This window comes from Salvelinus sp. IW2-2015, linkage group LG24, assembly GCF_002910315.2.
Source record: "Salvelinus sp. IW2-2015 linkage group LG24, ASM291031v2, whole genome shotgun sequence".
NCBI lineage: Eukaryota > Metazoa > Chordata > Actinopteri > Salmoniformes > Salmonidae > Salvelinus > Salvelinus sp. IW2-2015.
The window spans coordinates 9,203,137-9,218,381 of record NC_036864.1 but is presented as its reverse complement, the minus strand read 5'-3'; the positions used below and the strand labels follow the sequence as shown (position 1 = coordinate 9,218,381).

General features: G+C 40.6%; 1 protein-coding gene across 1 annotated transcript in view; it reads right to left on the bottom strand.

Annotated features, from left to right (window-relative positions):
* The window catches only part of LOC111951290 (uncharacterized), a 16,498-nt gene extending 7,918 nt beyond the window's left edge, over positions 1 to 8,580 (bottom strand). Inside the window, exons 1-6 of the mRNA XM_023969347.3 lie at positions 8,366 to 8,580; positions 7,847 to 7,917; positions 5,917 to 5,955; positions 5,254 to 5,595; positions 4,711 to 4,876; positions 4,479 to 4,591 (exon numbers count right to left, since the gene is read on the bottom strand). Coding sequence (XP_023825115.1) covers positions 4,479 to 4,591; positions 4,711 to 4,876; positions 5,254 to 5,595; positions 5,917 to 5,950 — 655 coding nt within the window. The 5' untranslated portion in view covers positions 5,951 to 5,955; positions 7,847 to 7,917; positions 8,366 to 8,580. The remainder of the gene's footprint in view (positions 1 to 4,478; positions 4,592 to 4,710; positions 4,877 to 5,253; positions 5,596 to 5,916; positions 5,956 to 7,846; positions 7,918 to 8,365) is intronic.
* Between the last annotated feature and the right edge of the window lie 6,665 nt (positions 8,581 to 15,245).

Here is a 15,245-nt window from a genome sequence, read left to right as displayed (position 1 = left end):
CTTGTAGTGGTTAGTTGGTGTCAGTGGTGGACTGTCCAATTAATAGTGGTAGTTGGCGAGGTGGTGGTCTGTCCATTAATAGTGGTAGTTGGTGAGGGTGGTGGTCTGTCCATTAGTAGTGCAAGGTGGTGAGTGGTGACTGTCATTAGTAGTGGTAGTTGGTGAGGTGGTGGACTGTTCCATTAGTAGTGTAGTTGGTGAGGTGGTGACTGTCCATTAGTGGTTGTAGTGGTGAGGTGGTGGACTGTCCATTAGTAGTGTAGTTGGTGAGGTGGTGGACTGTCCATTAGTGGTTGTAGGTGGTGAGGTGGTGGACTGTCATTAGTGGTGGTAGTTGCTGAGGTGGTGGACTGTCCTCTGAGAATTGGTAGGTTGTAAGGTGGTGGACTGTCCATCAGTATTGATATTTGGTGAGATGGTGGCTACTGCTCATGTATTTAGTTGCAGTGGTGGTGAGAGGTGGACTGTCCACTAGTAGTGCTAAGTGGTTGAGTGGTGGACTGTCCCTGGAGAACTGGTATTTGGTGAGGTGGTGGACTGTCCATTAGTAGTGGTAGGGGTGAGGTGGTGGACTGCCATTATATAGTGATAGGTGGTGAGATGGTGGACTGTCCTGAGAACTGGTAGTTGGTGAGGTGGTGGACTGTCCATTAGTAGTGGTAGGTGTGAGGGTGGTGGACTGTCATTAGTAGTTTTTGAGGTGGAGGACTGTCCATTATATTGTAGTTGGTGAGGTGGTGGACTGTCCATAGAAGAGGTAGTTGGTGAGGTGGTGGACTGTCCCTGAGAATTGGTAGGTTGGTAAGGTGGTGGACTGTCCATTAGTAGTGTATTTGGTGAGGTGGTGGACTGTCCATTATTAGTTGTAGTTGTTGGTGAGGTGGTGGACTGTCCATTAGTAGTGATAGTTGGTGAGGTGGTGGACTGTCCATTAGTAGTTGTAAGTGGTGTTGTGGACGTCTTGGTAGAGGGAGGTCCAGTTGATGTAGAGGTGGTAGTTTCAGGAGTAGCAGGACTGGCCACCTCCCCAGTTGTGTTACTTGGATGTTCATCTGTCAAAAATGAAGTAGAATAGATGCAAATTAGTGCCTGTTTCCAGTCATGTGTATCAGTTATATTGAAATATTGTAATCCTAATTGTAATCATTTTTATTATTTGGGAGATTTTTTTATCTATTTTTTATTTCACCTTTATTTAACCAGGTAGGCTAGTTGAGAACAAGTTCTCATTTACAACTGCGACCTGGCCAAGATAAAGCATGGCAGTGTGAACAGACAACAACACAGAGTTACACATGGAGTAAACCATAATAACAAGTCAATAACACAGTAGGAAAAAAACAAAATGAGTCTCTATACATTGTGTGCAAAAGGCATGAGGTAGGCAATAAACAGGCCATAGGAGCGAATAATTACAATTTAGCAGATTAACACTGGAGTGATAAATCATCAGATGATCATGAGCAAGTAGAGATACTGGTGTGCAAAAGAGCAGAAAAGTAAATAAATAAAAACAGTAAGGGGATGAGGTAGGTAAATTGGGTGGGCTGTTTGCAGATGGACTATGTACAGCTGCAGCGATCGGTTAGCTGCTCAGATAGCAGATGTTTAAAGTTGGTGAGGGAAATATGAGACTCCAACTTCAGCGATTTTTGCAATTCGTTCCAGTCACAGGCAGCAGAGAACTGGAAGGAAAGGCGGCCAAATGAGGTGTTGGCTTTTGGGTTGATCAGTGAGATATACCTGCTGGAGCGCGTGCTACGGTGGGTGTTGTTATCGTGACCAGTGAACTGAGATAAGGCGGAGCTTTACCTAGCATGGACTTATAGATGGAGCCAGTGGGTCTGGCGACGAATATGTAGCGAAGGCCAGCCGACTAGAGCATACAGGTCGCAGTGGTGGGTGGTATAAGGTGTTTTAGTAACAAAACGGATGGCACTATGATAAACTGCATCTAGTTTGCTGAGTAGACTATTGGAAGCTATTTTGTAGATGACATCGCCGAAGTCGAGGATCGGTAGGATAGTCAGTTTTACTAGGGTGAGTTTGGCGGCGTGAGTGAAGGAGGCTTTGTTGCGAAATAGAAAGCCGATTCTTGATTTGATTTTGGATTGGAGATGTTTAATATGAGTCTGGAAGGAGAGTTTACAGTCTAGCCAGACACCTAGGTATTTATAGATGTCCACATATTCTAGGTCGGAACCGTCCAGGGTGGTGATGCTAGTCGGAGCGGACGGGTGCAGGCAGCGAACGGTTGAAAAGCATGCATTTGGTTTTACTAGCGTTTAAGAGCAGTTGGAGGCCACGGAAGGAGTGGTGTATGGCATTGAAGCTCGTTTGGAGGTTAGATAGCACAGTGTCCAAGGAAGGGCCAGAAGTATACAGAATGGTGTCGTCTGCGTAGAGGTGGATCAGGGAATCGCCCGCAGCAAGAGCCACATCATTGATATATACAGAGAAAAGAGTTGGCCCGAGAATTTAACCCTGTGGTACCCCATAGAGACTCCAGAGGACCGGACAACATGCCCTCCGATTTGACACACTGAACTCTGTCTGCAAAGTAGTTGGTGAACCAGGCAAGGCAGTCATCAGAAAAACCGAGGCTACTGAGTCTGCCGATAAGAATATGGTGATTGACAGAGTCGAAAGCCTTGGCCAGGTCGATGAAGACGGCTGCACAGTACTGTCTTTTATCGATGGCGGTTATGATATCGTTTAGTACCTTGAGCGTGGCTGAGGTGCACCCGTGACCGGCTCGGAAACCGGATTGCACAGCGGAGAAGGTACGGTGGGATTCGAGATGGTCAGTGATCTGTTTATTAACTTGGCTTTCGAAGACCTTAGATAGGCAGGGCAGGTTGGATATAGGTCTGTAACAGTTTGAGTCCAGGGTGTCTCCCCCTTTGAAGAGGGGGATGACCGCGGCAGCTTTCCAATACTTGGGGATCTCAGACGATATGAAAGACAGGTTGAACAGGCAGGTTGAACAGGATTCTATACAACCTAGTCATAGATGATATAACCTTGTCATTGATGATGTCAACACCAGTTTGATAACACTCTCACGGTGTTCAACTTACCCCCATAGCACAGGAAAGGACTTTGAGTAGAACAATTTTCTGTTGTCCATTTTCTGTCATTTTCTGAGTTCAGCTTTACACAGTTTCCGTCTTCCAAACACATTGGATTGTCCCATTTCTGAAATGGTTCCCCACTGGACCAATTCCATGTGTTGTTCTCATGCTTTAGTCCAATCCAAGTGATCCCTTTAGTCAACTCATCAAAGGAGTCCTGCTCTTTCTGGTTACAGATACTCGCCAGTTCTCCTTGTTGATTGTTGCAGTCTTTCACAGCCTCCTCCTGGTTCTTTGGTTCGGTTATCAGCTCATACACCTTCTCTGTTACTCCATTGTCATGACGAACTTAGAGGAGGAAAGGTGAAAAGTGATTTATCCGATTTCATAAGACAGTTAATAAGAAAAATATCCAGGAAGTCAATTACAGGGGATATTTTGAGATCTGACATCCAGTGATTTGAAGTGGAAACAATAACGGTTTTAGAGACTGAAAAGGGAGAGCCCATACCGTATTGACACATGTAGGGTAATGAGGTGTTACACAACTGTTGTCGAAACCGAGAAGAAACTGAAACGGCACAATGAATGTTGAGCACGTTGCCAAAACCACCATACCAGTTTAAGAACATTAAGTCCTCCCCATCAGACCAACGCCACTTTTTAGTTTGAACAGGCCCATTTCCATTAAGGCCAATCCACACATCACCACTAAAATTACTCAAAGCGTATTGAATTGCCTTCCAATCCTCTTCTGTGTGAATGATGGACAGGTTTGTGTAGTGCTGTCTGCAGTACTCTTGTGCGTCGGTCAAATTTTTCCACTTAAGGACAAGGCTGTACTTTTTGTCTGAGTAGGTGACTGTTTAAAATATAAGAAAATGATTATCAGACTGCTTGTTGTGTTGAGTGACAAACATTATGTTTAGCTTCCACTATCTATTCTGAAATATAGGCAACACATACTGTGTGATAGCAGAGTAACATAGAGATATCGATTTAATTGATGAAAGCAACAGATGACATGTCTGGGGCATGGAGAAATTAATACATTTGCAAACTACTTCCAAAATCTGTCAATTATTATGAATATGTATGTGTTTAGAAAAATTAAATAAATACATAGGGTGTAGACAACTATATACTGTATATTCTTCATGCACTAGAATAAAGACTCAAATCACACATCGTTGGTATGTAGTTTAAAGTTTCTCTTAGAGCGCTTTAGTGCTTGCTTGATGATGTACAGTACCTTAAATTACACCTTCAACAGATGTAATGTATACAGAAACAGTGTAACAGAGTTAGGTATCAATGACGCTACCCTGTTTATTAGGGCCTATTAACAATCTCTGCTCATTAGGTACCGTATACTATATGAATCTAGTACATGTCTGTAGTCACCTTTACCACTGCAGTTTTTCAGGGAATAGCCTGAGGTTGCATTTTGGAGGCGCTGTATTGTAATTGTTGAGTTCATCAGATCACCAATTGAGGCCTTCAAGGAACATTCGTTTCTGTGGAATAAATTTCACAAAATGTGGTAGTAGTTACTAAGACGACTGGTGCTGATCTAAAARGTATATGGCTGTCCTCATTTGCCCAATCACAAAGGGTAAAATCTTTGAGCATGTACCTCCTTTCTGTCTCCTTCCAATTAAATGTGAAGTACTGGCACTTGTCAATATTGGTGCATTCCTGCCTGCACTGACTTGCACTTTGGATTGTGATTGGCTGATTCTCAATATTGTTGCCCAGAAAATCCAATCCGTCCAGTAGATCCCTGTTGCAACCTGTGTGACCTGGAAGTATTTCACGACACAGACTGTCAGAAAGGGACACAGGATAAAGCACCACTAGGCACCAGCAAAATGATATTACCAGCAGTACCGACTTTGTTAGGGAAAGAACACAATAGTGATGCATAAATGCAACATTCATACATAGAGATGAAGACACAAATCATTGACTTTTGCCTTTTTGATGGAAGTGGTAGGTGTGCTCAAACATTCAATACACACAAAATGTTAGGATTCAATTCAAATTCAGTAACAGACAGCATAGACCACCTCACAATACACACAAGCTGATCAACCCTTCATGTTCCTTCCTACTTTATGGTGATATGTGCACTGAACAAAATCCATTGACAACCAGTAGTATGAAGTGCAACACATACCTTTCACTACCCTCAGGCTGTAGAATTCTAAAGGTTTATTTAACACTGTAGAGGTCGCTGCTCTGCAACAGTAGTTCCCACTGTCTGCAGGCTGAAGGTCTAAAATGGTGAAGTTCACCATCCCATCTCTAGTTATACATCTGTATTTGTTTTCTTGTGGGATGGTAGATAATGTTGTCGCAGCTATGGGATTACAACAGGACCACCATTTGCAAGTACTGGTTTCACTCAAAGTTGTATAAAGCATGTGATTCTCCTCACTGGGAAATCTGTAGACAAGGGTCACAGAGGTTCCCTCCAGTACTGATATCGCAGTCCCAAACACTGGTGAGGACTTGACTGCTGTGGGGATAAATATCACATCAGTTATTTTTGGGACTGTCAATCTCTTTTTCTGTTTAGATTGTGACACCGACATCAACCTTAGGACTTATATTTTAGTTCAGTGATTATGAAGTTGGAATACAACTGTGTCCACTCAAGGAGAGAGTTCTGTAAATGTCCTAAATATTGGTTAAACTGAGACTCATTGTACGTATCTGGATGTTGACAGGTTCTGCAACACTACCCAACTACTTTGAATGCATGGTCAACTAGATAACAGTCATAGCAGGTTGGTTGATAATACCAAGAGAGGAATATTCATCCCATGTGATCTCTTACCCAGTAGCAGGAGTAGAAGTACTGGCTGTATCATGGCCACTGTGAAGAGATTACATGGTTCAAAGCTAGAAGCCATAATTGAAACAAGAACAAAGTGTCCACCTCACCTCTGTTTTGGTTAAAAGCTGAGGGATGGGCTTGGATAATGCAACCACTCAAATTCCTAGACAGAGCTTTGGATGCAAGGACTGACCATCCATGATATAACAATTATATTTTTAACCACGTTTTAAGGCTATACAGTGTTTGTTTACATGTACATTGTTTACAAACAGAGTAAAGCATGCTTATATTATGGGTTTTGATGGGGAAAAACGGTTGAACTAAGCTCATTAGGCATTAGTAAGTATATTCTGCAGGAATCAATGGATATACAGTGCCTTTAGAAAGTTTTCACACCCCTTGAGTTTTTCCACATCTTGTTGTTACAGCCTGAATTTAAAATGCATTAAATTGAGATGTTTTTTTGTCACTAGCCTACACACACACACACACACACACACACACACACACACACACACACANCACACACACACACACACACACACACACACACACACACACACACACACACTACCCCATAATGTAAGTGGATATTTTTTATTTTTACAAATTAAGCTGAAATTTCTTGAGTCAATAAGTATTCAACCCTGTCGTTAGGGCAAGCCTAAATAAGTTCAGTAGTAAAAATGTGCTTAATAAGTTGCATGGACTGTGTGCAATTATATAGTGTTTAACATGATCTTTGAATGACTACATCATCTCTGTACCACACACACACTCAATTATCTGTAAGGTCCCTCAGTCGAACAGTGAATTTCAAACCGATTCAACCACAAAGAGCTGGGAGGTTTCCCAATGCCCCGCAAAGAAAGGCACCTATTGGTAGATGGGTACACATTTTTAAAGCAGACATTAAAACAGTTAGAGTTTAATGGCTGTGATAGGAGAAAACTAAGGATGGACCAACATTGTAGTTACTCCACAATACTGACCTAATTAATTGACAGAGTGAAAGGGAAACCTGTACAGAATAAAAGTAATCCAAAACATGCATCCTGTTTGCAACGAGGCACTAAAGTAATACTGCAAAAAAATAAAAATCCTGAATTCAAAGTGTTATGGTTGGGGCAAAGCTAATACGCCACGTTATTGAGTACCACTCTCCATATTTTCAAGCATAGTGTTGGCTGCATCATGTTATGGGTATGCTTGTAATCGTTAAGGACTGGGAGTTTTTCCAGGATAAAAAATAAACAGAATGGAGCTAAGCACAGGCAAAATCCTAGAGGAAAACCTGGTTCAGTCTGCTTTCCAGCAGACACTGGGAGATGCATTCACCTTTCTTCAGGACAATAATCTAAAACACAAGTCCAAATCTACACTGGAGACGAAAACCAAGAAGACAGTGAATGTTTCTTAGTGGCCGAATTGTTACAGTTTTCACTTAAATCTGCTTGAAAATGTTATGGAAGACCTGAAAATGCTTGTCTAGCAATGATCAACAACCAATTTCACAAAGCTTGAAGAGTTTTGAAAATAATCATGGGAAAATGTTTCACAATCCAGGTTTGGAATGCTCTTAGAGACTTACGCAGAAAGACTCACAGCTGTAATCGCTGCCAAAGGTGATTCTAACATGCATTGACTTGTGGGGTTGAATAACATTTTTTTTTTATGTTAGAATTTTTCTTCCACTTTGACAGAGTATTTTGTGCAGATAGTTGACAAAAAATGACAATTAAATCAATTTGAATCCAACTTTGTAACACAACAAAATGTGGAAAAATTCAATAGGTGTGAATACTTTGTGAAAGCACTGTATTGTTTAAGAAACATTGTTTAAGTTAACAAAATGATAAAGCACAATAATGTGCCAATCCAGACATGTTTGAGAGATTTCATATAGAGGAGAATGTCTATGAATTACCTGTGTCTGTGTGTGTGTGGGGGGATCAATGTGCACAATTTACTTCTGAGAGTACACAGGCAGTGCTGTACCTTTCAAGGGAAAACAAAAAGGACAAGGAAGTGATGAGGTGATTTGACTACCAAAGTAGTATTGCAGTTACTCTATGGAACAGATACATGGAGTACACTTTGAAAATAGCAAATAAATGTATAATCTAAGTCGAGTTAAAAGATGTGATGGAGATTTAATTTCAACATCTATTGATTCCCACATTGTCTATGATATGCATTTTACACACACACACACACACTTTGATCTAATATTAGAATTTACCTCTCATCAGTCTTTACTTCATTTAAATACACAGAATATTAAGCAAAGAGCACCATTCAAATAATTTAAGAGATACTGTACGAAACAGTTACAAAAGGTTTTTAATCATGTGAGTATCTCTTCAAAGAAAAGCAAAGAGTGCAAGTCATTTGATGTTTTAAATTTATAAATCTATAATGTAGCTTGGCATGATGGCACACCTACCCAGTTAGAAGTCCTCTTCCCTCCCTACAGTTTGGTTGTGGAACAGGGAGACAGGGAAAAGAGAGATGAGTTTATAGAGGTGTCTTTCTCTCCTCCCTCTCTGCTGACCAGGTAACCAGGGGTGCGTTCAGTTTGATTCAACGTTTGCTACATTGCGTAAAGGTAAATATCAGACCTCAGGATAAGACCCAGATGCAGACAGTTCGAAGTAATAAAAGTTTATTACAAAAACAAGGGGCAGGCAAACGACAGGTCAAGGGCAGGCAGAAGTCAGTAATCCAGAGCAGAGTCCAAAAGGTACAGAACTCAGGGAAGGCTCAGGGAAGGTAGAATGGTCAAAACTAGAAAACAGGAACTAGCTCAAAAAAAAAAACAGGAGTACAGGAAAAATACTGGTAGGTTTGACAAGACGAACTGGCAACAGACAAACAGAAAACACAGGTATAAATGCACAGGGGATAATGGGGAAAATGGGCGACACCTGGAGGGGGTGGAGACAAGCACAARACAGGTGAAACAGATCAGGGTGTGACAGTACTCATCAACCTGTTTCCCAAAATGGTGTGCACCGTTCTTCAACAGCCTTTGAGGCACATTTTCTCCCATTAGGTGGGTGTGGTCTAATAAAAATGGCTGTGACCATTTGAAATCACAAAACTAATTCAGCACACCATATGGTACTTGCCCTCTGGGCCACAGTAATCACAACGTTTTTCAACTGTTCCGTACAGTACCATTTCCGTTGAATTCAACGTTGCACACYGTTCTATCATACTGAATGCACCCCGGTGATGCTGAAAGCTCCAACCCCTCCCTCCATGTAAAACAACACTGACCAATAGTCCTCATTTATTTTCTCTGTTATTACAGTGAACTTTTTATATACAAAAAAAAGGCAGTACATCTAAGTTGCCTGAATGAATGTACATTTCTGTCAGTGTATCAAGTTCACATTTGTCATTATAATGTGCTGTACATTTGGGAACCACCAATCAATTCATTGTATTTGCACTGGACATGGGCTTCACAAAACAAACTGCATCATACAGTACAATATACACTGACCTCTGATTAATGAGATATGTGTTTAAAGAAAGAAGAAAACCACCACAGATATCGTTGTAACCTGTGTCAGTGAGTTCTCCCAGCACCATGCAAAGCAGGCCGTGTTCCAACAACCAAATGCAAAGTTTTTAAAAATACATTTTTAAAGGCTGCTTGTATGTGGTACTGCACGACTGTATAATAATAACTTGGTGGTGCTTATACTTGTCCTGTTACACACTTGTATGAGTATGTAATGGAAATGTGTTTCCCAACATGCATGTGTTTCTTGCATATCCCCGATACTGACAGTCGAATGCCCAAATGTTTAAACAAAGTGCAATGTACTGTAATTCTGGATGTGTAAAAGCTCATAGTTCGAGTATGACCACTTTCTAGTCCATACAGGTAGCTTGGTTATATCACAGTGCTACCAGTGGTCAGGATCTGATTTTAGTATGTCTATTTAGATACATGCATTTGCTAAATAACTACATTGTAAATAAAATATAGGGTGTCAAATACTTTGAACCTTTGCTAAATGATTCATGGTGGTTGATTTATAAAGTTGATTATTGTAAAAGAGCCATCAACTACAGGAATAAKGGCAAGAACCCCACACCTCTCCCCTGCTATCCATGAGCCAGTGTTTATGACTGTAATAGCTGACACAGTCAACAAACCATGACACCAGGGAAAATTATAATGATATACAAATGTTGCTTAGCTTCATAACATGGATACTGTCATTCTGTCACATCCACAACAATCTGTCTGTCTCCATCTTTACAGTTCTCTGAACCATGCCACCTGGAAGTGGGCAAATAATTCTACATTGTTGTGATTACTGCCTCYATCTCACCATTCCTGCTGGAGGGTGAAAATAATGGTAATACTGTAGTCAGTAATCAAACATATTTTATGTAAGTATGTCGACAGTTGCATCCATACGTGAGTGTGTAACATAATTTTTCAAATTTTGAAGAATTTTACCCTCTGAAAATCTCTCACTGAAAGTTGTTACCATACATGTTATATCTACAAAATGTGAAAATCCTCTTCTCTTCACTAATCAAATTGCCCTTATGTACAACAAGGTTGATCATAACAATACATTCAAAAACCAACATAAATTTAAGATGACTATTTGATGTTACAATAGTAAAACATTCTAAAGTCTAAGTCTAGCCTAATATAAATATACTTCATATTTTTCTTTCATAAGAGAAAGCTAACATCATAACGTGAATAATGTAAACTAAAAATGATTTAATAATCTAATTTCATATATTTTTTATAATGGACTATTTTCATTTTCTTGGACCTTCCATGCCTCTGTTGCATCATCATGGCTGATCCTCTTCATCCAGACTCACAATGACCTAAGAAAACAAACACAACAGTACAAAGACTCTCACTGGAATTAGTTCATGAACACCGTACTTCATTTCTGAACAACAGACTGAACATAAGGAGGAGGGTTTTCATATCTGTAACACAAAAAAARWKTGTACATTCTTCAGGGCTTCCAAGTTCAACTGTCTTGTGAAAAACGTCTCCATTAGGCAGTTCTCTCCAGCGAAGGCCTAGGATGAAGTTTCCAATCTCGGCAAACTCCTTTCTGATCTACTGTATGAKATATGATCAAACCCAGAGTTGGGTAGGTTACTTTCTAAATGTAATCCGTTACAGTTACTAGTTACCTGTCCAAAATTGTAATCATCTAACGTAACTTTTGGAATACCCAAACTCAGTAATGTAATCTGATTACATTCAGTTACCTTTAGATTACTTTCCCCTTAGGAGGCATTAGAAGAAGACTAGTTACATTCAGTTACCTTCAAACTCAGTGCCTCTTTGCTTGAAATCATGGGAAAATCAAAAGAAATCAGACAAGACCTTAGAAAAACAATTGTAGACCACCACAAGTCTGGTTCATCCTTGGGAAGCAATTTCCAAATGCCTGAAGGTACCATGTTCATCTGTTACAAACAATAGTACGCAAGTATAAACACCATGGGACCACGCAGTCGTTATACCGCTCAGGAAGGAGACGCATTCTGTCTCCTAGAGATGAACGTACTTTGGTGCGAAAAGTGCAAATCAATCCCAGAACAACAGCAAAGGACCTTGTGAAGATGCTGGAGGAAACAGGTACAAAAATAAAATGAGTCCTATATTGTACATAAACCTGAAAGGCAACTCAGCAAGGAAGAAGCCACTGCTCCAAAACCACCATAAAAAAAGCCAGACTACGGTTTGCAACTGCACATGGGGACGAAGAGCGTTCTTTTTGGAGAAATGTCCTTTGGTCTGATGAAACAAAAATAGAACTGTTTGGATAATGACCATCGTTATGTTTGGAGGAAAAAGGGGATCTTGCAAGCCGAAGAACACCATCCCAACCGTGAAGCACGGGGGTGGACATCATGTTGTGGGGGGCTTTGCTGCAGGAGGGAATGGTGGCACTTCACAAAATAGATGGCATCATGAGGAAAAATTATGTGGATATATTGAAGCGACATCAGTCAGGAAGTTAAAGCTTGGTCGCAAATGGGTCTTCCAAATGGACAATGACCCCAAGCATACTTCCAAAGTTGGCAAAATAGCTTAAGACAACAAAGTCAAGTATTGGAGTGGGCATCACAAAGCCCTGACCTCAGTCCTATAGAACATTTGTGGGCAGACCTGAAAAAGCGTGTACGAGCAAGGACGCCTACAAACCTGACTCAATTACACCAGCTCTGTCAGGAAGAATGGGCCAAAATTCACCAAATTATTGTGGGAAGCTTGTGGAAGGCTACCCGAAACATCTGACCCACTTAAACAACTTAAAGGTGTTCTACCAAATATGTAAACTTCTGATCCACTGGGAATGTGATGAAAGAAAATTAAAGCTGAAATAAATTATTCTCTACTATTATTCTGACATTTCACACTCTTAAAATAAGTGGTGATCCTAACTGACCTAAAACAGAATTTTTACTGGATTAAATGTCAGGAATTGTGAAAAACTGTTAAATCAAATCTAATTGTATTGGTCACATACACATGGTTAGCAGATGTTAATTGCGGATGTAGCGAAATGCTGTGCTTCTAGTTCCGACCGTGCAGCAATATCTAACAAGTAATCTAACAATTTCACAACAACTACCTTATACATACAAGTGTAAAGGAATGATAAAGAATATGTAATATAAATATATGGATTAACGATGGCCAAACGGCATAGCAAGATGCAGTAGATGTATAGAGTGCAGTATATACATATGAGATGAGGAATGTAGGGTATGTAAACATTATATAAAATGGCATTGTTAAGTGACTAATGATACATTTATTACATCCAGAGTTAAATACTACATTTTCAGTTAATACTTTTTACTTCACCTTTCTTTACTCTATTTTAAAACAATCAAAGTATTACAGTAAATTATAGGTCAAATAACAATGCTTATGAGTCAGTATATGTAAGAACAGTATCATTAAGTAATATAATATAAAATATGACAATAAAAAGTCCTAATAATAGTAATAGTTATATTGGTGTAAAATATTATGAATTGAAATGCAGGTTCCTTCCAGACCATGAGTGTGGWAGTCTCTCTGGTAGATCARTGTGGTGTCTGKCTGCAGACTGTCCAGGCTGCCATGGAGAGCCCTCTAGTGGAGGTCTGTTGAAACATCATATACTGGATGAGAGGACATTTATGAGAGGAAATCAATGTATCCTATATGACCAGGCCTTGCCATTATGTTTTAGATTATTCAAAAGACTGGGTCTAGACTCTGTAAAAGGGAGGGGGGTAAAAGGGAGGGAGKTAAAGGGAGGAARGAGCAATGCAGATAGTAGCCAACTGTAGAGAGGGGGTTTCTGGGATGTGGGTTGAGCCTTATTCAATAGGGGAGGTATAATCAGAGYATTGCATWAAATAATACATTGAATAGAGCTGACATGAGAGTCAAGACAGTAAAGCTCTATTCCACAGTAAACTATGACAGTTCTATGTAATAATTGTCTATCTGCAATGTTCTGAATGTCCCACCCCACTGAACAAGCCCCAAAATAGGAGCTCCAAAGTTGAGCAATGCACCTTGACATATGAAGGGTAATTCCTGATGACAGGAAGCATCCAGCCACTTCAGTTCTCTGTTACCAACCCGGACCATCTTACCACAGTGGTAATTGATGGGGTTGAGGGGGAAGCAGCTATGCCACYCGCTGTACTTCACCACCTTATCAACATCCCCACTGGTCCACAGCCAGGGGGCGTTCCACTCAAAGATGGACCGCCCCAGACCAATGCAACAGAATAAGGGGTTGTTAGACCGCTCATTAAAAAAATATATATAAATATTTTGTTATTTTACCAGGTAAGTTGACTGAGAACACGTTCTCATTTACAGCAACGACCTGGGGAATAGTCACAGGAGAGAGGGATGAATGAGCCAATTGTAAACTGGGGATAATTAGGTGACCGTGATGGTTTGAGGACCAGATTGGGAATTTAGCCAGGACACCGGGGTTAATACCCCWACTCTTACAATAAGTGCCAGGGGATCTTTAAATGACCTCAGAGAGTCAGGACACCCTTTTAACACCCCATCCAAAAGACAGCACCCTACACAGGGTAGTGTTCCCAATCACTGCCCTGGGGTATTGGGATATTTTTATTTTAGACCAGAGGAAAGAGTGCCTCCTACTGGCCCTCCAACACCACTTCCAGCAGCATCTGGTCTCCTATCCAGGGACTGACCAGGACCAACCCTGCTTAGCTTCAGAAGCAAGCCAGCAGTGGTATGCAGGGTGGTATGCTGTCATCTGTGTGTGTTCTACTGAGGGGRTACYGCATTCCAGARCATGAGTTAATGTATCCTGTTCTATACGGTACCAGGGAGACATGGCTCCAGTATGGARTTGGGGGGCCAGACACTGGTCTCTACACAATGAAAACTGTTTTTACAGCAGAKACTGTCTGCTGTGAATTATAAGTATCCTTCATACAAATCTTAACCTTGTGACCCATTCTATACATCTGGTGTTTGTCATGTAGGTTGAAAGGGGTGTATCTTGGCTATAAAATACCTCTCAACAAATCATCTGAGGGTGATTCGTCGACCAGCCATTATTATCGTAGAGCACTCAATTGATTCACTGTATATGTGTGCGTTGTATTGACTTACTCCCTTATTAATATATGATTAAAGATTTAGTTTAAGTATAACTCTGACTTGTGTGATAAGTTTGCCTTAGTGTTGGAGTGTGCCCCTGGCTATCCGTAAACTTTAAAAAACAAGAACATCTTAATATAAGGAATTTGTAATGATTTATACTTTTACTTTTGATACTTAAGTGTATTTTAGCAATAACATTCACTTTCGATACTTAAGTACTTTTAGGCCAGCATCCTGGAGTTGCCTCTTCACTGATGACGTTGAGACTGGTGTTTTGCGGGTACTATTTAATGAAGCTGCCAGTTGAGGACTTGTGAGGCATCTGTTTCTCAAACTAGACACTCTAATGTACTTGTCTTCTTGCTCAGTTGTGCACCGGGGCCTCCCACTCCTCTTTGTATTCTGGTTAGAGCCAGTTTGCACTGTTTTGTGAAGGGAGTAGTACACAGCGTTGTACGAAATCTTCAGTTTCTTGGCAATTCATCGCATGGAATAGCCTTCATTTCTCAGAACAAGAATAGACTGTCGAGTTTCAGAAGAAAGTTCTTTGTTTCTGGTCNCGGTTGTGGGCGGAGCAGTTGCCGTACCAGGCGGTGATACAGCCCGACAGGATTCTCTCGATTGTGCATCTGTAAAAGTTTGAGTGTTTTTGGTGAGAAGC